This window comes from Mauremys reevesii, unplaced genomic scaffold, assembly GCF_016161935.1.
Source record: "Mauremys reevesii isolate NIE-2019 unplaced genomic scaffold, ASM1616193v1 Contig44, whole genome shotgun sequence".
NCBI lineage: Eukaryota > Metazoa > Chordata > Testudines > Geoemydidae > Mauremys > Mauremys reevesii.
Genome location: NW_024100856.1, coordinates 190591 through 215723, shown reverse-complemented (window position 1 = coordinate 215723; position 25133 = coordinate 190591). Strand labels below are relative to the sequence as shown.

The 25133-nt window shown below is 51.4% G+C and overlaps 1 protein-coding gene across 1 annotated transcript; it reads right to left on the bottom strand.

The window, feature by feature from the left end:
- Nucleotides 1–6013: 6013 nt before the first annotated feature.
- Nucleotides 6014–24335, bottom strand: LOC120394249 (killer cell lectin-like receptor subfamily F member 1). Its single transcript, XM_039518486.1, has 6 exons — nucleotides 24197–24335; nucleotides 13882–13980; nucleotides 11170–11337; nucleotides 8221–8375; nucleotides 7430–7542; nucleotides 6014–6137 (listed from the first exon to the last, which is right to left on the bottom strand). Exons 1-6 carry the CDS (start codon nucleotides 24333–24335, stop codon nucleotides 6014–6016), a joined length of 798 nt encoding a protein of 265 aa, XP_039374420.1.
- Between the last annotated feature and the right edge of the window lie 798 nt (nucleotides 24336–25133).

The following is a 25133-nucleotide window of genomic DNA, read 5'->3' as shown; positions in this document are numbered from 1 at the left end:
TGCACAAATGGGTTTCCCTAACTGTGCAGAGGCGATAGATGGGATGCATATTCCTATTCTGGCATCCCCCCCCACCTAGCATCCGAGTACGTTAATCGGAAGGGGTATTTCTCTGTGGTTCTCCAGGCGCTTGTGGATCACGGTGGGAGTTTCATTTACATTAACACAGTCTGGCCTGGAAAGGTGCATGATGCACGCATCTTTCGGAACAGTGGCCTGTTCAGGAAGATGCAGGTGTTGTCAGAGTGTTACCGATGTGGTGCTCTGTTTTCTCCAATGTTGATATCACTCGGCTGCATGCGTGTGTTCCCTCTGTGTGCTGCCCCAGCTCTGTGCAGATAGCTGACCCAGCAGACCCGACGAGAACCCCCAATAACCACAGAGTCTAGTAAGGTACGAAGGCACGTCGGCCAGGTTTATTGTCGAAAAAAAGCACAGTCTCCAGCTCCCTAGCAAACGTAGTCCAAGGTGCTGCTAAGATACAGCTAGCCAGTACATATGTACTCCCTGACAATGGACTCAGCTCAGTCAGTGGCGGAACTTTCCACCGCCCGCTTGGCTGGACCAAGACACCGCCCCAGGGGTACATTCTTATACACAGATACAAACAAGTTACACATCACACCTGACGACGTATTGAGGGGCCACCCCTCTACGCAGCAAGGTTCAACCTCTCTACGTATTAAGGTGCCGCCTTCTACCTTGTACATGTTGGTTTGATCAAAACAACTCTATCCATCATTTTACCCTTTTGCCCCTGTCATTGGGATGGGTCGGCCTGTCCTTTTATTATCTATGGAATGTTTCAGTATAGTGTATTCTGGTGCTGTGTTTATACTTCGGTATGCTAGGTGAATATCTGTTTATGCAGCATCAGCCCTTTCCTTGCCAGCTTCTGTGACCTGAGCCGGCCTTCAGCTCACAGCCTGACTTTGCTTTTTAGCTAAGTCTTGACCATTACTTTAGTTCAAGCCTCAGGCCTCACACTGGGCCTTTATCGGGGCCTGCACTTACGTTAGGCAGGGACTTTTTTCCCAGACAGGAAGATCATAGTAGGGGACATCAAAATGCCCATTGTGATCCTTGGAGACCCTGCTTACCTGTTACTGCCTTGGCTCATGAAACCCTATATAGGGAAGCTTGGCAGGAGCAAGGACCGGTTCACCTACAGGCTGAGCCGGTGCCGAATGACTGTGGAGTGTGCTTTTGGCCGTTTAAAGGGGCGCTGGCGATCTCTGTATGGGAAGCGGGACTTGGGGGAAAGCAGCATCCCCGCGGTTATATCCGCATGCTGTACCCACCATAATATTTGTGAAGGGAAGGGTGAAACATTCAGTCAGACATGGACCACGGAGGTTCAAGTCCTGGAGGCTGAATTTGCACAGCCAGAGAGCAGGGCAATAGAGAGGCCCAGCACACGGCTGCAAGGATTAGGGATGCCTTGAGGGAGGAATTTGGGGCTGAAAGCCAACAGTGGTTGCAATGTTAGTAGTACAGTGTACGGCAGTGTACTGCAATGTACGGCAGTACAGTGGTTACAATGTTAGTAGGATTCTGTTTTCCCTAAAATGATTTGCAGTGCCTGTTTCTTTACTGGGCTATGGTATCTTTCACTTTCTGCAATAATAAAGACTGTTTTCAAAGCCAAGCATTCTTTTATTGAAAAGAAAATAACTTCCTTGACAGACACACAACATTTTGGGAACCTAAAAGGGCAGGGGGGTGGGTTGGTGAACTGTACAGTCACAGGTTTGCATATGTCCTGTCTGGAGTGCTGTGCAATGACTGCTGCACTTCAGCGTGCATATACTGCATGGTGATGGGGGTTGAGTGCAGAGAGTAAGGGTCGTAGTTCTCAGGGCTGGTTGGTGAATGTACAGGTGTTGGAGGCAGCTGGTGGAGGTAAGAACCTGGATGCTGGGGAAGGGGGTTTGGAGCTGACATTGGGGCCCAAAGGAAAGAGCTTTGGGACCGGGGGGGGCGGGCGCGGTATTGCTCTGCCTGCATGGCTACGAGCGCCTGGATAGAGTCCGCTTGGCGCGCCAGGATGCTTATCAGCTGCTTTGTGCTTTTCCTCCTGGCCGCTGTGTTTCTCTGGCGGATCCTGCTTTCCCTTTCCCTCCAGTCATGCAGGTTTTTACTCTCTCTGGCAGACTGATCCATAACTACTTTCAGCATGTCTTCCTTGTTTTTTTGCAGCTTCTTCCTGAGGTTTTGTAGTCTCTGTCCAGTCGAGGAGACGGGGCAGTCCAGCAGTCAAGGTCGCTTTTCAAAAGGCAAAAATGGCAACAGTTAACAGGGGTAGCATTGTTCATAATCTCATCCAGACACTAATTACCACACACTGAAGGAGTTTACAGTCTTCACTTTAGCATACTTTTCCCATACCAAACAGAGCACACAGAACCCAACAGGAGCCATGAAATGGTGAGTAAGGGAAACTGATTGCTTCAGGGCTGTGCAGGGGTTTCTGTGCGTTGGGGACAGCAAACAGCTACAGGGGCCATCTGCATTGGACAGTCTTCCAACATTTTCCACAGGAGTTAATCCTGGAAGATATCTCACTTCTGCAGGTCACCTGGGAAGCACGGGAGGGTCTTCTACAGCAATGCAGATTCTGCCCTGGCCCCTATGCAGCTTGCCTGTGTGCAGCAATGGTCCCCCCACCCCTCGCGGCACAGTGGCACGGACGCATTAGCCTGACTGGGACAAGGACCACAGTGGCTCTCCCTATAAACTTGTGCAGGCGCATTGCCCACGCTCTGGCTGAAACTTTTGAGGAGATTACAGAGGGTGATTACCATGACGTGATAGACCACATCAATGGGCTATTCCACATCTAGGCATGCATGCATGCCGCCCTAACCCTGCCTCCTCTCCCGAAACATTTCCATCCTGAAAATAAATGCCACTTACCGGTAACCCACTCCTCTGCTTGTCCTTCACCAAGTACTGGCTGCTGCGACTGGCTACCTTCCTCCTGGCTCGAGAAGAGCTCCTGGCTGCATGCCTCCTGGGACTCCGGGGTGTCTCCCCCCACCCCAGTGCCCTCACAGTTGCCTCCCCCCCTCCCTCCACTCTGAAGTGTCCATTGTGGTCGTTGGATTGGCAGTAGGGTCACTCCCAAGTATCGCGTCCAGCTCCCTGTAAAAACAGCAGGTTGTGGGGGCAGCGCCAGAGCGGCGGTTTCCCTCACGGGCTTTGCAATAGGCACTCCGCAGCTCCTTCACTTTAACCCTGCACTGCAGCGCGTCCCGGTCATGGCCCCTTTCCAGCATGGACCTTGATACCTGGCCAAAGGTATCCTAATTCCTATGGCTGGAGCGCAGCTGGGACTGCACAGCTTCCTCCCCCCAAACACTGATGAGGTCCAGCAACTCGCCAGTGCTCCATGCTGGGGCCCGTTTGCCGCGTGGAGGCATGGTCACCTGGAAAGATTCACTGATTGCACTCCACACCTGGCTGAGAAAACAGGAAGGGGATTTTTAAAATTCCTGGGGCACTTAAAGGGCAGGTCACCTGAGGCCAGGGCAGTAGAGTGCGAACTGATGAGCAGAGTAGCTGAACAGGCATTCTGGGATATCTCCTAATACCCTGGAGGCCAATAACAGCGCTGGTGTGTGGCCACACTTGACGAGCAGCGCTGCACTCATTATAACCCAAGCAGACCAGGTGTACGGCCAGCGCTGCAGCCAGGGAGTTGCAGCGCTGGATGTGCCTTGCAGCTGTGGACAGTTACTAAGTTGCAGCGCTGGAAAGCCTCCACCAGCGCTGCAACTCTCCAGTGTAGCCAAGCCCTGTATCTATCTCGGTGCTGCTTGGACGCTGAGGAGCAAAGCTTTCGGAGTATATGCAAGAGATCCCCAGCTGCTGAGCCTGGGTTAGCCCTAAAGGACACAGAGCTTAGTATAGACCAGTGATACTCAGACTGCAGCTCACAAATGGCCCTTTATGTGTCTCCTGTGTCTTTATAGCACATGATATTAAAACACTGGATGATTTAATTATTAACCAATCAGGATGCTTTTACTATGTTAAGGGTTAACTTATCTGCTTTGGGAATAATTTATATATATATATATATAAAAGTAAATATTTCCCCTGTCATACTGTTTAAATAGGGATTGCACTATAGCAAATGAAACAATGGATTCACACTCCTGTGGCTCTTTTGGGTAATGTTTTCTAATTTGGCTCCTGAACCACTGAGATCTGAGTATCACTGCTCTAGGTGCTTCTGTTCCCTTTTGAAAATTAAGATTTTTAACCTATTTGTATTTACATGCTTACCTGCTTTAACTTTATAAATAACAGCTTTCCTTTTTAATGAATTGTCATATAATATTGGCTACAAGGGCTGTCTTGGTGTGAGATCTAAGGAGCAGTTGACCTGGGGTAAGTGACTGGACCTTTAGATCTGGGAGTAATCTGAATATTGCTGTAATTCTGGGTGTAAAGGACCTTCTATCACACAGGCAGGCTCAGCTGGGTGGCGAAACAGACCGGAGTCCCCCAGGGGCCTGTCTGTGACTCTGTTAGGCTGTTACGGTGCCAGAGGAGTTTACACTGGATGGTTGGTTGGTGAAATCAGAGTCTAGAACTCTCAGCCAGTTTGAGGTTTGTGCCTGGTTCCCAGCAGTCTGCCGTGAGGTTGGCACGTGCCCTCTCAACACACTGCAGACAGCTGTATAGCAGGGCCTTGGCTTGAGTTCCCTCCTTACAGGACAGAGGAGCTGAGCCAGCCCAGAGAGGGGGTTTGGGGGCAAGGTGTATGTGACCCAGGGGCCCCTTGGTGCCAACTGGCAGAGGGTTTACAGGGATCCCTTGGGGCTGATCTCTACGTAATAGTTCACCAAAGGGGGCATATGAGGTCTGTACCAAGAGCCAGTAGCTCACTGGTCGTCATAGTCACTGAGATGTCTGCATGGATACTATGTAAGGAGCTGTGTATCTGTATTGAAAACATTTCCCTTAAGGTCTTGGAGTTAAGGCAGGTCACCAGGAGGTGATGCACCTCAGAGATGTTCTTGTCAGGCAGGCGATAACTGAGGTTATCTCCTTGTCTGACCATCTGTGTATTGGATGCTATTTGTGTACTGAGCCCGGTGCAAAGTGAGAGATTGCAAAATCCACAGGAAGAAACAAACAGTGTGTCCTATTTAACAATAAAGACAAAGGATTGGCCTGGTCTATCCTGGCGTACAGACACACTGGATCCTTCCCCTCTGAGACAAACTGACAGCATGCAGGTCTTGTGAAAGAAGGGTCACAGCCAGCCTGGCTGTAAAGCGCTGCAAGGATTTCAGGTGATCAGGACTTGGTTAGACAGGAGACTCGCTTGGTAAATAAGTCCAGGCTCTAGAACACGTTATGACTTTATTTTTGTTTCCAACACTTCTACTTGACTCTCGGCTTTGTTGAACTGAGGCGTGATTTCACTCTGAGCATAGGTCAGCGCTGTGTGTTAAGCGGAGCAGTGACCTGAATTGGAACTGGTAAGTGTGTGTGAAGGTGGGAGGGGCGGGGAGTGTTACTGGTTCTCTGGAAGCAGCAGCTCTGTGACTACTGCCAGTGTCTGGGGACAGATGCTCCAGGCAGATGCTCAGAGGGCTTGAGGGCAGAGTGGGCCTATATCTAACTGCAGTGACTGCAGGCCCAGCACGAGCACATGTGGCCAGTGGAGTTGGAGAGCTGACCCCTGGCAGGCACAGACCAGGCTCCTTCAGGCAAAGGGCAGGTGGTGGCGAGCCCTGGGTACCCCGGGAAGCAGCTCAGGGTAGTAACTTCCTGCAGGTTTGGGGCAGTTATAAATTACACCCCAAGGCCCCAGCCCAGTGAGAAGGGCCGAGGGGAGGGACTGTGACTGCAAGGGGCACCTGAGTCCCAGCACCTCCCAGGCCTCTGCTCTGCCCCTGGCTTAGAGCTCTGCCTAAAACCACAATCCCGCCCCGTGAGACTAAACCCAGGATGCTGCGCATTACAGAGACAAATGTGGATCCTCAGACCCAACTGTTTATATCACGGCAGCTTCTTTCTGGCAGATCCATTTGAACTCAGCACCACACGTCTCGGACTGAATCCGGCTGCCTCTTATCCAGCCACAGCTGTTCCCTTCAGCAGAGCCTGAGACTTGGAAGCTGCAGAATTAAAGAGAGTCGTCATTGTGGTTCTCTTTAACAAGGAAAGGCCCATAGGGGGAAGAAAGATAACACCTCACTCTAATGGGAAGCTTGGCTCTGGTGTTGTCCTTCATCTTTGTAACTTTCCTACAGAGCTTCAGGTGAGAAGGCAGCCCAGGAGGTGAGCTGAGTTAGGGGGTCTCTGGCAAGGAAAGAACTAGGCTGAAACTCATGGGTCAGTGACTTGGTGCTTTTTTGTTGGAAGTGGCCACCTTGAGCTCCTGCATCTTGGTTTTCCTTTAAAAACAAAGTCTGAGGGCTTGTCTACGCTACAAAATTAGGTTGACTTAATTTAGTTCAACGTACAGCCACCAAAGTAATTCAATCAGCTGTTAGTCTCCACGCTATCCTCCTCCTGCTAGTGATGCACGTCCTTAACAGGTGCGCTCACACCAACTGAGGTGGGGCATTGTGGGGCACTGACAGCTCCATGGGGCTCACAGCTGGAGCCCCTCAGCTGCCCTGGGGTAACAGCCCCAGCTGTGAGTGTGGCATCCGGCTCAATTTCACAGCAGGGAGCCTACCAAGCTTTCTTGTCAACTTCATGGCTCCAGCTGTGAGCCCCAGGCTGCAGAGCAGAGGGTGACATTGACAGGAGTGACAGCCAACAGGCAATGTAAGTGATGCAACATCTGTGTGGGCACTGGGTTGCCCTACTACATGGACATAAGCGCTGTGCCTCTCGTGCAGGTGGTATAACTGGGTTCAAAAAAGTACTGGGTAAGTTCATGGAGGGGAGGGGAGGTTCATCAACGGTTATTGGCCAAAATGATAAGGGATGCAACCTTGTGTATGGGGCAACCCTAAACCTTTGACTGCCAGAAGCTTAGTGTAGCCAGATGGAATGGATCACCCGATAATTGCCCTGTTCTGTTTGTTCAGATACTATGGTAATGGGGCCAGATCAGCACCTTAGCCCTTGATTACTCTAGTGGGTGTTTCTGGTGCAGTTATACTGGAAGCCCTGTAGTGTGGACACAGCTATATCCATATCTAAGGGCTTCTACCACTACAGCTTATGCCAGTGCCCCCGATCAGCATAAGCTACACTGCAATAAGCACAGGCACATTGGTATAACTGCAGCTACACTAGGGCCTTTGCGGGCACAGCAAAAATACCCTTAACCGAGGTAGTTACGCTGGTAAAACTTTTAAGGCCTTAGACAGACACTGGATATTTAACATCAGCAAGTTATACAATGGGAGCTTTTCCCAAACATCTCAAACAGGAAACGTCAGGCAGCACTCACCGCACTGGATCTAACGGGGAACCGTCCACCCAGGTCCATTTCCCCCCTGCGGGTGTCACCGTAAGTCCAATCCAGCCGTAGCTTGAACCTTGTGTAACATCCTGTATGAAATCCTGTGAGGTGCCAAGCAGAGGGGGAGGGGTGAATATGCCGTAACAGGTTAGAAGAATTCCCTTAGTGCTCCTGTTTAATATCTGCTTTTGGCTTCAGTGGCTCCGCCCATAATGCCAGCAGGAGAACCCATCAGCCCCTGAGCTAATTCACCCTCGCCCCTGGGTGGGCAGAGTCTCTCTATGAAGACATGGTAAAACCAGTACCAGTCCTTGGTGAGCTGGCCCTTTAAGGGAGTCCTGGGTTCAGCCTGACCTGTGACCAGGTGCCCCTGGGCTGAGAGGTTCAGGTGAGGGAAGCAGGGGACCAAGAACCAGGCCTGGTGGGGCTACAAGGGCAGCCCGAGGTCAGTCAAGGCAGGCGAGATTTGGTGGAGTAGGGAGGTTGTGTGAGTAGCTCTGTGCAGAATGACTCTGCTGAGCTCCCAGACAGGGCTCAGGGGGGCAGAGCCTGCAGGAGCCAGCTGGGCAGTCTGGGGTGGGAACGCTGTGGAGGTCTTGTTCTGAACGGTATGTTAATCAGCCAGACGCCCCAAAGGGGAGAAAACCCCCCAGAGCAGAGTTTGGAGAAATGGGGCAGAGGGGTAGAGTCAGGCTGGATAAACCTGCTGCTCAGGGACTGTAACTAGTGACACACGTCTCTCTCCAGCTGGAGTCTGATGAGCCTGTATTTTATGTTACCATCTCCTCCCGGTTCCGGATCACGAGCATGCGAGAGCTCTTCCCCGAGCAGTCGTCACGGCTCCCAGTCGAGTCTTTATGCTCTTTAGACAGCCAGTAGCACTTGTCCCCATGCAGCAGCCAGTCCCTGGGGCAGAGTTTGCACCCGGAGCCCTCTGGAAGGGGAGATGGGAACAGAGGTGTCGTCAATTCTGAAAATTCAAACTGCAGCTGGCTGAAAATGCTCGTTCAAGTTCTTTTTTAATGGGAATTGCCATTTTGACCAAAAGGAAAGTGTTTATTTTAGTTGAAATTGTTCATTTTTTTTACTGTGTGTGTGTGTGTGTGTGTGTAAATACAAAATGGAAATACAGATTTTTTTCCATGGGCAGGATTTCATTTAGTTTTCATGAGGAAAAAACCACTTACCCGTAACATTTTCCCCACTGGAAATGAGAGGGAGCAGTTTTGCTTGTTACTTCCTTCAAAGGACAGCAAACTTCCATTTCTTTTCACTTTTTCCATAAAATAGGCTTACAAATGTACCAGCTCTAGTTCTAGATATTGCTGAGTTTCCCCTACAGGCACGTAAAGAGCCTTTGCTCTCAATGTACTAGCGAGGGCTTTCCTCCGGGCCAGCACTCAAACAGCCGGGCACGCTGGAGGCCAGGGCAGCAAGGTGCTGGGAGGCCAGAGAGGAGAGAATTCGCTCCAAGTCTTTACACAGAGTTGGTTTCTGACTAAAGATCTGCTCTGACTCAGTCACAAGTTCTGGGCTCGATGCAGGAATCACTGGGTGGGAGGAATCTCTGGCTTGGTGCATTCAAATGTAATTCCGTGGGGGTTGACTATGTCAGCTTATAAAAGCTGAACGGAGACAGACTCAGGCTGGGCCCTGACGGGAGACCTCAAGGGAAACTCAGTGTTGAATCAAATAATAGGGGTGACTGAGAAGGAGGGACACCCCTGACTAAGGCAGAACTGAATGCAGAGACCCAACCTGGCAGCTGGGGGCGCTGTACCTCTGCTGGTGTCACGATTCAGCTCAGTGTTAAAAGCAAGGTCCCATTATGCTCATTACAAATCCTATGGCTCTTCTCTAATGGTGGAGGTCTGAGTCGGTTCAAATTACAGTTCAGGGGACTACAATTTGCCTCCCGCAAATGCCCTGGGCAATTCCAATAGGGGAGTGGATTCTGCTTCAACCATTCCCCTAAGAGATCGTCTGCCAGTGTTGTGTGCTGCTGAACAGCTGTTGAGTTTCACCCCAGAGGTGGCTGCATGTCAGTGGTGGGGGAAATGATTCCCATAAGTACTATGTGGTTTGTAAAGCACTTTGGGATCCCGCCTCTCGAGCAGTTGTATTATTTATTACACTATTGTTAAGATTGTCTGTGCTCTAGCAATGGGAATTATTCTGCCCACTAGATGTCACTGCTGCTCCTCTGCACAAAGGGCTGAGAATTGTTTCTTGTGCTTAGACTGTTCACTCCCTGGGGAAGGGATTGTCTTTTTGGGACGTGTTTTTCATGGCATCTGGCACAAGGGGTCCTCGATCCCCGAGGCAGGACTGCAGTACAAAGAAATATAGTAGAGCTGAGAGGTTCCTGCCCTGGATCGGGTTTGGGGTTGGGCTAGGGATGCTGCACACTAGGGTGACCAGACAGCAAGTGTGAAAAATCAGGACAGGGGGTGGGGGGTAATAGGAGCCTATATAAGAAAAAGTCCCAAAAATCAGGACTGGACCTATAAAATCGGGACATCTGGTCACCCTACTGCACACACATAGTAAGACACAAAGCGCTCCCAGCCTAGACATCTGATGTGAAACAGGTGGAGATAAAGAGGACGACGGCAACAAGGAAAGAGAGAGACAAGCTGGGTAATTCCTGTTCCTGGACTAACTTCCGTTGGTGGAAGATACAAACGTGGAGCTCCACAGAGCTCTTCTTCCGGGCTGGGGGAGGAAATCAGAGGAAACCCGAAGAAGAGCTCTGTGGAGCTCCAAAGTTTGTACCTTTCACCATCAGAAGTTGGCCCAATAAAAGACATCACCTCCCCGACCTTGTCTGTCTAACATCTTGGGACCAACCTGGCCACAACACCACTGCAGCCAACAAGGGAGAGTAATCCAACCATATTGGTACAGACAAAGGCAGCCACAGCATGTGTCTTGCACCCACCCACTGCGATGGATGAAGTGAAAAAAGACAGGGGCGCTTGGGGTGTATAGCACATCACAACAACACCTAAAGATTTCAAGCATATTAAAAGGTCGTTCCCCCAACCCAACTTAAACATCACCCTGCTGGCTGAACATTGTTCTCCTGCTGTAGTTATGAGCAGAATTGATTGAAAATTTTCTGTCCACTTTTCTTGACCCAAAAAATTACCTTTTTTTTTCAGAATGAAAATCACTGCAGAAAATGTTTCAGTTGAAATTTTCCAGTTTTGGGTTAAAATAAATGTGTTCCCCTGGAAACTGTAAATTTCCTCCTACATTTAGCCTCCTTTTCACTGCCCAAGTGGCAGTGTTGCCAACTCTCACATTTAATCACAAGTTTAATTATATTTGGTGTTTTTTCCTTTGAGCCCCAGCTCTTGGAGTCAGGGGACTGTGAGAATTTCACTTTTTCTAAAAAAAGCAAAGTTTTAAAATGTGACTTTAGTGCAACCTAGAAGCTCAGAAACCAGAAAGTGAGTAAGAAAAAAAAACACAACCGCAAAGTATTATTTTTCTAAAATCCTATGATTTTTGAGGTCCTGACTAATGGTTTTTGAGCAGCAGGGGATGGCAGTGCTGGAGTAGTGTAAATGAAGGGACCTTGGTGCGAATGAGAATCTAGCCCATGGTATTTCAGGCTGACAGTGTCCCTTTAACACGGTGACTGGGTTTTCAGTCACAGGGAGTCTGCAAACTCTTCCAGGGAGAGTGACTCCTGGTTCTGGGACAGTAGGAGCCAGGGTTACCTGCCAAGCTGCCATTGTGGGGTTCACACAGAATTGATTTCAAGCGAGACTGGAAATCCTCCAGGCAGGAGCTGCATTCAGTGCTACTGATGATTCTGGCACCATCATTCTCTGATGCGTTTGTAGCTCCTCTGGTCTGTCCTGCACACGAGACGTGCAACTGGGAAACTTCAAAACATCATCACAGTCACTTCTAAGGCAACTATGTAGGGATTAAAAAACTGCCTGTAGAGGGTGTAAAATCAAGGTTCCATCACAGCTAGGCCAGGGGCAGAGAGAGAAACTCATTCACTACATCTGTAAGCAGGGTCTGATGAGCTCTCCCCTGATATCTAGTGATGAACTGGGGGAAGGTCTCAGGAGCAGAATGTATTTGCATAGACACGCCTACTCTGGCTCGGCATTCAGCAGTCAAAGTGATCAATTTTGGCTGGTGATAGGTTACAAATTGAATGCAGGGTAATGAAATGTTATTCTACTGATTGTACAGGTCAAGGGCAGCAGAACTGTGCTTTGCCTGACCTGACTGAGGGGGTCACCCTAACCTGAACCTCACTTTGCTAAGCATGGGGTAGTGATGCCAACTCTCATTAAGGATTGGCGTATGGGTAAAATAGAGTTATGATTGTCTGTGGTGTCTGCCTGTAGTGTTAAGGTATGTCTCTACAGTAGTTAAATATCTGTGGTTGGCTGGTGTTAGTTGCCTTGGGTTTGAGCTGCAGGATTTAAGATTTGTAATGTACATATGTAGGCTTAGGCTGGAAACTGGGTGCTGGGAGTGTGCTAGTGTGGGGAGAGTCCTAGAGCCTAGGTTCTAACTTAAACCCAAATGTTTACACAGCAATTTTACAGACCCACAACCTGAGTCAGCTGCTCCAGGCCAGCTGTAGGTGTTTAATTGTAGTGTAGACACATCCTCCCTTCTCCAGTGTTTAAAGAGAGCTGACTGGACTCAACTGAGAGTCCTTGTTTCTGTTCAGTGGTTCCTAGAGCTGAGATCACTGCTGAGCGGGTCTAGGGGCTGACCCTTAGACGTCAGGTGGCAGTGAGCGACAAGCAACGACAGTGAGGGGGGAGCCCATGTGACTGCACCTCTAAACTCTGGATCTTCACTGACTAAGGACGGCAGCTGTGAGTGGGGTGTAGTGGAGGGAGTGGGGAGTGGCATGTTTGTTCATCTGACTTTCACATTGGAAGGTGGGAAACTGAAGCAAAGGACACTGCCCAGAGTACAGTGGGGGTGGGTATTTGGACTTACCAATCATGGTGGGGGTGTTTTCCCAAATTAATGCTGGGTTCCCTTTAACTAAAAGTTTTTGTTTGTTGTACACATGGGAAGTTTTGTCTCTTAGAAGCACCCAAGGATATTTAGTTTTCCCAGATTACTGGCTGGGGGCTCAAGCCAGTTCTGATTTGTGTTGTTAAGAGGAACCCCTAGATGTTGAACCCGGCCCTTGGTGCTGGTGACACCACCTGGCAGAGGGGTTACACATAGGCTGGGTGTGTCACACACGCCGGGGAAGTGTAACAGTGACGCTGTCCCAGTCAGCTCACACGAGTGTCATGTACTAAGCTCCTAACTGCAGCTGCTGGGATAACATCTGACCCGCGGGTTGGCGATTAAGTGTCACCCATGGACTGGACTCAGAGCTGGACTCAGAGCGAGGTTGTGGAAGGAGGGGGGAATTCATGGTGCTTAGCTAGACTCTGAGCCCCTTGGAGGAGGGATTGTCTCGTGGTATGTTTGTGCAGCCCCAATCTCGCCTGAGCCTCTCGGTGCTGTTGCACTGGGGTGGGGGCCTGGCCCCAATGTGGCAGCATTTCTCTGTTTGTAACGTGGTAACTTTGGAACGCCGCATCCGACCCATCCCGCCATTCCAGGGACTGTTCCAGGCACTGATGGGCAGAATCCAGATGATTCTGGTGCAAATCGGAACCCCAGGAAAGCCAAATTCAGGGGAAAAATCAGGCCTCCCAGGCTGCCTGGTGCTGCCAGCAGAAAGTCTCTCTGGCATCCCCTGCACAGATCACAGAGAGCAGCTTAACTTGCTGCGTGTGGACGCTGTCTGTAGCCTGACCTCTAACAGAAATACGAGCCTGCCAGGCACAGTTAGTAGGGGGAAGCGGAGTGGGGATGAGAGGAATGAGGCAGTGGTGGTGGGGGGAAGCAGAGACCCGGAGTGGAGATGGGGGTGCAGGGGAAGGTTGCCACCTGTGCGGTACAAATACCCAGGGTGATCCTGAGCCCATAAAACTGGACAGCTGGCAGCGTGCAGATCGCCCAGGACAGCGACCTCAACAAAGGGGCAATCCTGGGAAAACGTGGCCAGGGGGCAAACCTAGGGGGGGAAAGTGGGGACCTGGAGATGGGGAGGCAGAGGTAGGGCGACACCTAGACCCTGCCAGGGAGGAGAGACAATGTGTGACCCTGGTGTGGGGGGAGGGAGGAATGGGAGAGACGTGCAGAACCCCTGGCATGTGGGGAGGGGTACACAGAGCGCCTGGCGAATGTCCCCCATTCTCCCCACAATGAACCCCTGGGATGAAGGAGGGGGTTGGGTTGCAGGGAGTCCCTGCAATGGGGGGTGAGGGGGCTGCCAGGAGCCCCTGGTCGGTGCAGTGAGCTTGACATAAGCTACGAAGTGTGCGACCCTCTAGTACAAATAACGTCCATGTGCCTGTTAAATGCCTCGGCAGCCTCGAGTTACTCACCCCAAACAGCCAGCGCTCCCACCTCTCCCAGCAGGACGAGGCACCCGGCCCCGGCCAGCCCTAGGGCCACCCAGATCCAGCGCGGGTAACGAGGGGAACCTGGAAGAGTCGTGTTTGGTAACACACCGTCAGCCCCAGTGGGAGGGACAGTAACACACCCGGGGATGGGCTCCCCTCTGGTGCCAGCGCAGCCCCCACCGGGGGTCGTTCTCCTCCTCAACCCCAGCGGAGCATCCTCCGGGCGGTGCCCCCAGAATGCAGCGCTGGGAAGCTGAGCCCACGAGGACGGGAATGAGCTAGAGCAGCACAAGGCACCTTTCTAACCGGATCCTCCCCAGCAGTTGCACCAGTGTCACTGTGTTGTTGCTAAACTGATAGTTGCCGTGGTACCAAACCTGCGGCCGATCAGCCCTCGCTCAGAGACCCCCGGAACTGCAGCTCTAAGGGTACCTGCCTGCCCTGCAGCTGGGAGGTGGCAGAGTGTGTCTGGCTACCTGGGCTGGGAGACACGTGTCCAGCTGCAGTGTAGACCTATCCCAGGTGGTTCTCTAGCCTCCCGCCAGGGGTGGCTCTAGGCACCAGCAAAACAAGCTGGTGCCTAGGGCGGCAAAATATAGGGGGCGGCAAAAGGCTGGGGCCCCAGCTCATCCTGCCGCTGCGAGCCGAGGAGCGGCCCGTCCCCTGCAGCCGGGCAGGGCCGCGCTCCCGGCTCCGCTTGTGGGAGAGGGCCCTTACGTGCAGCGGCCCGCCTGGCTGCAGAAGACGGGCCGCTCCTCCTCCGCTTGTTCCCTGGGTCCTAAACAGCGCAGCAGCCGCTTGGGTGGGGTTGCGGGGCTGAGCCCCGCCCCGCTAAGAGCCGTGGGGTCAGGGGGCGGGGCTGGGAGCTCCACGCCGAGCGGAGGCAGCTGAGCTCAGCCTAGAGCTCGCGGCCCCGCCCCCTCCCCACGGGGCTCTGAGCGGGGAAGAGCTCAGCCCCCTCCGGAGCCATGCGGCTGCCGCGCGGTGAGCCGGGGGTAAGCAGCCGGGGCGGGGTGTGGCTAAGGGGCAGGGAGTCCCGGGGACACTCAGGGGGCAGGGAGGGTGTTAGCCAAAAGGGCTCGTTTCCCCCTTGGGCTTACCTAATTACACCAAGGAGGCACGGAGACTGAGAAGACAAGTACCATTTTCTTTATTGATCGATCAGCTGAGCGGGTGCTCCTCTCGGCTAGTGCCAAAGAAAGAGACACACCTTTCATGGCCAAGCGGCCTACCTTTATAGCCGGTAACAAACAACTTAGCCTACGTTTGTCTACGTCATTTGGTTGACCTATAGACCCTGTACATGTATCTATTAGGGGATAATTGGATACGCAGGATACATATATCATTTTTTGGGGGCTTCAAGATACATCTGTTGAGGATACATTTGTCATTCTGAAGGGGACACAAGATACATCCGTTGACCCTTTGTACTAGATACTTTGGATGCATACATGTGAACGCAGCTGCATACACTTGGGGAGCCAAACAAAACTGATAAGCGAAATAGCTGACTTAGGTAGATACACGGCCTTCAGTCTAATGAGTTCTGTAAGCTTTCCAACACGGTTTGGGCAAGCATAGCATAACTTTGGTTCACTCAGGCCTAATACAAAAAGGCTTCATTAGCACTATGATTTTCCAACAACTCCCCCCTTTGAGAATACTCACCAAACCTTTTGGCTGAGTTTTCTCACACTTTGAGGCCAAAAAGCAATGAAGCTCTGCAGAAATATTTACAACTGCTCTTTTAAGCTTAGTCACCCCCAACCCAGGAATGAATGCATGGACAAAAGAGTGGAACCTTGTTCATTTAACAACAAAGGGATCGGGGCACTGACTATAACTCAGGTAGGTATACCCAGTGGTTTAATTTCCCAGATGTCTCGGTGAATAATTTAGTCCCATATGCATCCTCCCCATGGACCCGGCAGGATTCGGTATGTGGGAGCCACACCCACCCTAACCGGTCCATATGCTTGGAAGGAGCACTGTAAATGTCCACACTTCCATTTAGAAAGTGTCCAAGTATGTCTCCATGACCACAGGTCAGATGGTACTTCTGATGTGTGTGTAAGGGCAGTGGGTCAAGTCTGGTGCTCAAGATCACTCTGAATGGCCATCAGCTGGTCATTCAGGAAATCCTGAATTTCTAAACATACTAGGTCCCACTGCAATGCCTTCCCAGCCTCAGTGATTTTTAATACCATCTCTGTCAGTAACTTCTGGGTCGTAGAACTAAGGGTGGAAATGACATGTACCTCACCAACTCCAGCCTATACTTGGGTTAGCTGAACTTCAGAAATAAGGCTAGTGGCCCTTTCTAGTCGGCCCAATTTCTTATTATGTTCTTGGCCTTTAAGAATATTCCAAATGGCTGTTACAGTGTTAACCCCAGCCCACAGGGATCTGCCCAATTTCTTCTTTTTCCAGAGGAAATAACCCAGGCTCTTTGTTGTGCTAATCTAATGGCATCCCCTTGTGAGCAATCTGGGTATGTAAAAGTGATCTGAAAACTGGATAAAGGCAATGTTATTTAAAATCCAATTAGGGAGGGCAATACATACTGAAGGATTTATCCAAAACACAGGGCGCAGCCTGTAGAATAAACCCCAAAATCCAATTAATACCACATTCCCAAGCATGGATCCCATAAATTTCTTCCGGCCAGTGTACAATTCTTTGTTTCTTCACCAGGGTCAGTTCTCAATGTCCTTTTAGTCAGGAATTCCTGGACTTTGGCAGTGTCAGTGGAGTGAGTGTTTCTTCTAGAAAAGTTCAAAGGCACAGTAGGTCTGTCAGTGGACAAGGGAGAGGTTAGCTAGCACGTCACCTTGTCCTTTTTCCCTGCTGTCCAGAAGCACAATAGAACTAGAAAAAGAAATAGGCTGATCATCAGTAGGAAAATTCTTCTGAGGTGGAGGGGTCTTTTTGCAGTGAGAATTCTGGGTCCAGGCAATCAGTCTTTGGCACTTCACAGCGGTGTTGGTAATCAGCAGGACTCAATAAGGGCCTTTCCAGCGTGGAGCCAAAGCAGTCTTTCGTTGGTGGACCTGTACATTGATCCGGTCTCCAGGTTCCATGGAGTGGCAGGGCTGCTAGGGTCTTCGGGTAGTGCGTCTTTACCTGTGTAAAAAGGAAACCTAACACATTGCATTAGTGTCTTTGCAGATTTTACAGCTGGTTGGGCATATTCAAGCCCCCCTTTTCTGGTTGTTAAAACTTGGCTAACTGTGAACAGTGTCCTTGAACGAAGTCAGTGTATCTCTCTCTCTTTTTTTTTTTTTTTGGACTGAGCTTGCTAATTAAAGTTTTTCTCAGTTAACTCGTTCTTTTTCCTTTTCCCCTTTTTGGCTTCTTTTTTAACCTACAAAGGAAACTTTTACTTTTTACTTATACACCTTTTGTTAACAATGAACACATACACATTGGTGTTATACAGTACATTAGTCTTATTATTTAATGTATGCCACATATACCCTTCTACTAAAATAACCTTATTACAGAGCTTTGGAACAACAAGCCAGGACAAGCACACCCACTTTGATGAGTTAATTCAATACAACTTCTAGTTCAATAGCTTTCCACCATCCCCAGCCCTCTGGCTAGAAATCTGAGGTAGCCAGAAGGATCCCATGTACAATATGGGGAGTGGGTTAACTTTTTATGTCCTTGCTTCCAAAGACTGTTAGTATGCAATTTGGCCAATGCAGTTTTTTCTTAAGAAAATACATAAGACTTTAGTATATCACATTTTTCTGATGTATCCAAACACTTTGTATTTTAAGTTGAACAAAACAAATATCTGCATTTCAATTCAAGCCTTCTGCTTTATTTCAAACCAGACCATCCCATGAAAATATTAAACACAACAATTCTGACCACGGGACAAACACCACAAGACAGAACATAGAACACAAAACATAATTTTTACTCTGCCAGTAAATCATGGTATGTTGTATGCTGTTTAGCTGGCATTAGTTTTCTTTGATTATCTGAAAGACAAAAACAAAGGTCTACCCCTTCTGGGCAGTCAATCACTGCTTAAAATATACAAATACCCTTGTTGATTTCAGGCAAAACAGGGGAATTACCCCATATTTTCTTGTATGTGTTTCATAGACAGCCCAGATTTCAGTGGCCTCTACCTTATCAGTTAGATAATTTGCATTAATACAGATGCTTTCTGGCTTGCTTTTTACTTTTAACTCCTGCTTTTAAACACTGAAAGAAAACATCACCACTGATAGTGCCTTCTAGCCTAATACATTTTCATTTACACAGCACTGTATACATTCTTTAGCTAATTCAACAAAATTGTTCATAGCCAAATGATTGCAATCTAATAATTTCTTTGCCTGAATTTATTTACAAACATTTAAAAAAAACACCAAGAACTTTTCTCTTTAGCGTTTTTACAAAGTTCAACTACTATTCCCTCCAGCAACTACAGAGTTAACTCTTCACTCTCCTTCAAATCACTTGCTCTTTCCTTATATCACTTGCTTTGTCTTTCAACAGCCACTTACCAATTCAAATCGCCATTCCAAATATCCTCCTGAGTATTTGAAATCCCCATGCTTATACTCACTTACTTCTTCCTTCCACGAGACCCTCAAAAGTTTCCAACCTGTTCTCCAAGCTCTCTGTCTGTTGCCTGCCCGCCTGGGCCCAATCCTTTTTTTTTTTTTTTTTGGCGCTGAACCGTTTCTTTCATGGGCTTCTGCCCCCACCCTTCTGGTCTTTTCCCTAAAACATTTTATTCACAAGACTACCCGAGTCCTCCCGTGTGAGGCTCACCACCTGGGCAAAACGCATGGCCCACTGGCGTTAACTATTTAATTGCCTCTTGAAGCAAACACACTGCTGTTACGGCATATGCTGAGCACGAATGGTTACATTTTAACAAGTCCCTGAAGGACTGGTACTTGCTTAGCCAGGGCTTCCTTTTCTAACCGGAAGTCCTGTCTCAAGGCCTGCAACTTGCCCTGGGCGCAGGTTTGAGTTGCTGCCTGGTTCATGATCTATGCTCTTAATTGCTCAATTCTAGTTATCAAATACACATTTTTTTCCTTTTCTCCAACTACTCTATTGCCCAGTCCTGCTATGACTGGGGGTAGATCCACCTGCCACCCTTCCTGGTCAACCAGGGTGGAGAGAGGAATGCTAAACCCTTCTCCAGTTCTCAGACTTACTGCAGCTGAGAGTGGGCTCACCTTTAATTATGCAATCCTCAACATATAACACCAACAATACCGAACAGAACAAACATAAAATAACAAGAGTAAAACAAATAGATGGTGTAAATTCTGCAGGGCTCCCCCATTCTCTATTGCTCACCAAACTGTGACAAATTTCTGTTACCAATTTATGCCTCATGTCAGGTGATCAAACTGACACTGCAGGACGGTGGGGGAGGATAGAGAAAACACACCATATAACCAAATTTTAAAGCTTCATTACAAATAATAAAACAACAATGGAGAGTGTTGGGAACGCTTCCACATCACTCATAAAAAATATGAATGCCCCATACTTACACATATCCAGGGCCGCCCAGAGAATTCCGGGGGCCCGGGGTCTTCGGCGGCGGGGGGCCCCCGCTCAGGGGCGGCTCTAGACTCCAGCGCGCCGAAGACCTGGGGGGCGGCATTTGGCTCCGGTTGAGCTCCCGCAGGCATGCCTGCGGCAGGTCGACCGGAGCCCGGGACGAGTGACTGCGGCGGGTGCCGTGGTCCCGCGGCTCCGCTTGACCTGCCGCAGTCATGCCTGCGGGGGGTCCAGCCGAGCCGCGGGACGAGCGCCCCCTCCGCAGTCATGCCTGCGGCAGGTCCACTCGCCCCGGGCTCCGGTGGACCTGCCGCAGTCATGCCTGCGGGAGCTCAACCGGAACCGCAGGGGCCCCAGAAAACACTCGTGGGGGCCCCTGCGGGACGCGGGGCCTGGGGAAAATTGCCCCTCTTGCCCCCCCCTCTGGGCGGCCCAGCACATATCCAGACTGGCCACGTCTGTATATAACATTCAGAAAAGGGGAATAGGTGGACGGGAGATTATCCTGTATACAGCTTGTTCAGAATTTCCAACATGCTTCCGCTCTTGGGAAGGCTGTTCTTGTACACCCTGGAATCTCCTGTGGTGTCTCTTTCAGAGATTCCAGTCCAGGTCAGCTACCTGTGGCTTCTCCAGTGTCACCAAGCCACACCAGCACCGGCATCCGTCACAAAGTGAGACTGTTGGATCTCACCAAACAGTTAAGCTTTGCAAATGTAATCTCAGTTCTGTAACTTGTACTGCCTTTGGCTTGCCTGTCTCTATTTTTCCACAGCCGGTTTTCTTTGTACTTAACATAGTTTATGCTGATTTTTGACCTTGAGCATAAAACAACTTTTTCTTCATCTCTCTGCCAAGCTGAATTTCAAATTAACCCGTTCCTAGACAAATTGCTCACACTGTGTCAGAGGCTTTTCTTTGGTGATTAAAAGCTCCTCTGAGATATATGATCTTATCTAGATTAAAGGTACCTTTTAATGGGCATTGTTTAGATGGATCTTCACGCATATAAAGATTCCAATTCTCTAAATACCTGCAGGTTTTAGAACCATAATGTACGTACATATAATATGCTGGGGTACCCTTAGGGGGTGAGGTGGAATGTTTAGACTGTCCCTTACCCACACGGAAAAGAAGGGGGGGGGAGAGAAGATGGGTTCACACGCTCCTAGACCCGGTTACAGTTTTGGCTTCCAGCATACCAATAGAACAAGAAACAAAAGTACCCCTACCAAAAAGAAAAGCCAGCCCTGGGGCTGCTCTAAGTCCCAGTAATTGTTCAGCACGGCCCACGGACTCGTGGAGTTAATGGAATTATTCATTAGCCGTGTCTGAACCTAGGTACCTTAACCAGAAAGCTTTTACCCACACACCTTCCTATTTGTGGGTTCCTTTACCGTTAGGGGCCCAAGGTCCCAACCCGCACTTCGGGGGCGTTAATCCTCAAACCCAGGAGGTAACGCACTTACCACGCCCGGAGTGGCCACGTCCGGCAGGTGGACTCCCCTCTTCTGGTACCGTCTTGTCTCCGTGTCGGTTGGAGTTCTCTATGGAGGGGGCATAGCCGTCCCGGCCGATTGCGGCGACCCGGAGCTCGAGCAAACCAATAGCTCAAGGTGGCCACTCTCCTGAGCCGTCCTCGGCCGCCGGTCAGCGCCCGCAACAGGGAGAGAAGTCCCTTCGTGGTTGCCATTTGTTAGCCAAAAGGGCTCGTTTCCCCCTGGAGCTTACCTAATTACACCAAGGAGGCACGGAGACTGAGAAGACAAGTACCATTTTCTTTATTGATCGATCAGCTGAGCGGGTGCTCCTCTCGGCTAGTGCCAAAGAAAGAGACACACCTTTCATGGCCAAGCGGCCTACCTTTATAGCCGGTAACAAACAACTTAGCCTACGTTTGTCTACGTCATTTGGTTGACCTATAGACCCTGTACATGTATCTATTAGGGGATAATTGGATACGCAGGATACATATATCATTTTGTGGGGGCTACAAGATGCATCTGTTGAGGATACATTTGTCATTCTGAAGGGGACACAAGATACATCCGTTGACCCTTTGTACTAGATACTTTGGATGCATACATGTGAACGCAGCTGCATACACTTGGGGAGCCAAACAAAACTGATAAGCGAAATAGCTGACTTAGGTAGATACACGGCCTTCAGTCTAATGAGTTCTGTAAGCTTTCCAACACGGTTTGGGCAAGCATAGCATAACTTTGGTTCACTCAGGCCTAATACAAAAAGGCTTCATTAGCACTATGATTTTCCAACAAGGGGGCACAGGTTCTGTGGGGGCGGTCAGGGGCCAGGGAAGGGGTTTCGATTGGGGGTCTCAGGGAGGTGTTTGTCAGGCACCCCGACCCCATTACCCCCAGGCCCAGCCCTGACCCCAGCCCGAGCCCAGCCCCTCTGATCCGGACACTCCCCTGACCCCATTCCCCAACAGCCCTGACCCCAGCTCTGAGCCCAGCCCCTGACCCCATTCCCCAAAGCCCTGACCCCAGCTTTGAGCCCAGCCCCTCTGAGCTGGGCACCCCTGACCCCATTCCCCACAGCCCTGACCCCAGCTCTGAGCCCAGCCCCTCTGAGCCGGGCATCCCCTGACCCCATTCCACCCACAGCCCTGACCCCCAGCTCTGAGCCCAGCCCCTCTAATCCAGACACCCTCACCCCATTCCCCACAGCCCTGACCCCCAGCTCCGAGCCCAGCCCCTGATCCGGATACCCCTGACCCCATTCCCCCCACAGCCCTGACACCCTGCACTGGGGTAAGCCCGTGTGATCAGGACACCCCCCGACCCCATTCACCCCACAGCCCTGACACCCAGCTCTGAGCCCAGCCCCTCTGATCCAGACACCCCCCTCACCCCATTCCCACAGCCCTGACCCCCAGCTCTGAGCCCAGCCCCTAGGACCTGGGCACCCCGGCCCCATTCCCACAGCCCTGACCCCAGCTCTGAGCCCAGCCCTCTGAGCTGGGCACCCCTGACCCCATTCCCCACAGCCCTGAGTCCCAGCTCCGAGCCCAGCCCCTCTGATCCAGACACCCCCTCACCCCATTCCCCACAGCCCTGACCCCAGCTCCGAGCCCAGCCCCTCTGATCCGGACACCCCTGACCCCATCCCCCCCAGCCCAGACCCCAGCTCTGGGCCAAGCTCCTCTGATCCGGACACCCCGACCCCATTCCCCACAGCCCTGACCCCAGCTCTGAGCCCAGCCCCTCTGATCCAGACATCCCCTCACCCCATTCCCCACAGCCCTGACCCACAGCTCCAAGCCCAGCCCCTAGGACCTGGGCACCCCGTCCCCATTCCCCACAGCCGTGACCCCCAGCTCTGAGCCCAGCCCTCTGAACTGGGCACCCCTGACCCCATTCCCTCCACAGCCCTGACCCCCAGCTCCGAGCCCAGCCCCTCTGATCCAGACACCCCCCTCACCCCATTCCCCCCACAGCCCTGACCCCCAGGTCCGAGCCCAGCCCCTCTGATCCGGACACCCCCCTCACCCCCTTCCCTCCACAGCCCTGACCCCCAGCTCCGAGCCCAGCCCTTCTGATCCGGACACCTCCCTGACCCCATTCCCCCCACAGCTCTGACCCCTAGCTCTGAGCCCAGCCCCACTGATCCGGACACCCCCAACCCCATCCCCCACTGCCCTGACCCCCAGCTCTGAGCCCAGCTGCTCTGAGGTGGGCACCCTCCGACCCCATCCCCCCACCCCAGACCCACCGCTCTGAGGCGAACCCCTCTGAGCCAGACAACCTCTGACCCCATCTCCTCACAGTCCTGAGCCCAGCCCCTGTGAGCTGGGCACCCCCCAGAGCCCAGCTCCCCACCCAGCCCTGGGCAACAGCAGCACCACCTCCAGGCAGTGACAGCCCATTGGCACCAACCATCACCATCACCCAGCAACAGCCCATTATGTAATTGCAAATGTAGACAGACCAGTAAAGCATTTAATGTTTTTAAATAATGTATTTGGTGTATTTTCAAATTATTACAAATTAATTTTCACTAGTTATTTTTTACATTTCCAAATACATGTTACTATAGTATTGCAACTTTTTTTTATGGAAGGGGCCCCCAAAATTGCTTTGCCCTGAATCCTCTGGGCGGCCCTACCCAGTGTGTGTGAGGAGCTGGGGAGGGACGGAAACGGGGTCCCCTGGAGCCGAGCCCGGGCTGCGATGGCGACGAGGGGCTCCTGGAGTGTGTGAGGAGGTGAGCGGCCGGCTGGGTTCGTCGGTGCTGAGCAGGTAGCCCCCCAGCTGGAGATCCTCGCCTTCCCGCCCCCCAGGGCTGGGCCAGGGCACCGTGAGGCTGAAGAGCAGCAGGTCCAGGGGGCTCTCCAGGTCTTTGGCCGCCAGCATGTCAGGGGTGAGGGCGGTGAGCGCTAACTGATCCACCTTGGCCACCAGCAGTGCCGCGAAGCCCAGGGAGGGGGCCGTGTTCTTTGCGCCACCCCGTAGCCGCGCCGCCACCTGGAAGTACTCCCGCTCCGTGCTGCCCAGCAGCTCCACCCGCATGGGGACGGAGTCTCAGCTGGGCCAGGGCTCGGCTGCAGTGTGCTGGTAGCGGATCCCACATTTGGGGGGGAGGCCAGTGCTGGGGCAACAGGGGGTGTGAGTGGGGGGTACTGGTGGGCAGGGGGGGCTCATGTCTGGGGGCGGGGGGGGGCAGCCAAAAATGTTTTTGCTTGGGGCGGCAAAAAACCTAGAGCCGGCCCTGGGGGCACAGTCACAGTAATCCACCTCCATCGCCTCGTCCTCCTGTTCTCCCATTTCTTCCACCTCCATCGCCTCGTCCTCCTGTTCTCCCATTTCTTCCACCTCCATCGCCTCGTCCTCCTGTTCTCCCATCTCTTCCACCTCCATCTCCATCTCCTCCACGTCGCTGCTGTCAGGCTTGTACTTGGCCTGGGGCTCTGTCGGGGGACTGGCCCTTATGCCATTTGCTGCTCCGCAGAGACTTCCAGCAGCACCTTCCACTGGCAGCTGCAATGTGATATTCACAGGACAGTGCGAAGCATGGTTCAAATCTACAATCCAAGCACAGAGCCCAGCAGCTGGGTTAGAGGCCAAGTTCACAGATGTTTGTGCTGCTCATGCAGGCAGTGGGATGAAGGCAAAAACATCCAGCCAGGAACAAGGAACCAACTTTGACAACCATGTCAGACTATGAGTTGTGTCTGTGTAGACAAACATCTCAGGCCCCTCAATCCTGACCAGAAGCTCCCGGCTATCCCTCCGCCACAGTTTTGTCAATACTCCTCAGTCCCACCCCAGAGCCCCCTGCAGTTCTGGCCCTAAGTTACCCCATAGAGCTCTCTTGAGTCTCTTTCCTCCTTTGGTGGCAGATACAGGACACACAGCGGGGCAGTGTGCAGTTTTCTTTTCTGTAACTCATGGCTTCACCATGTGTAAGTAACTTGCCCATTGCAACCCCATGCCTCTCACACCCATATATGCCACCAGCAGGGCTTCCAGGTGCTATTTCTTGTGCTGCTCAGGCCACAGGGAAAGTGTTTTATTCAACATTTTGGGCCTCTTAAAAAAAGGGAATTACTTTTTTTAATGCAGCCTGTTTTTCTGGTCTCCTTCTGGCCCCTGGCCAGGTATCTTCAGTCCCCAGGTATAGAGTTTCAGAGCAGCCTAAGGGACCTGCATGCTGGTTCCTCG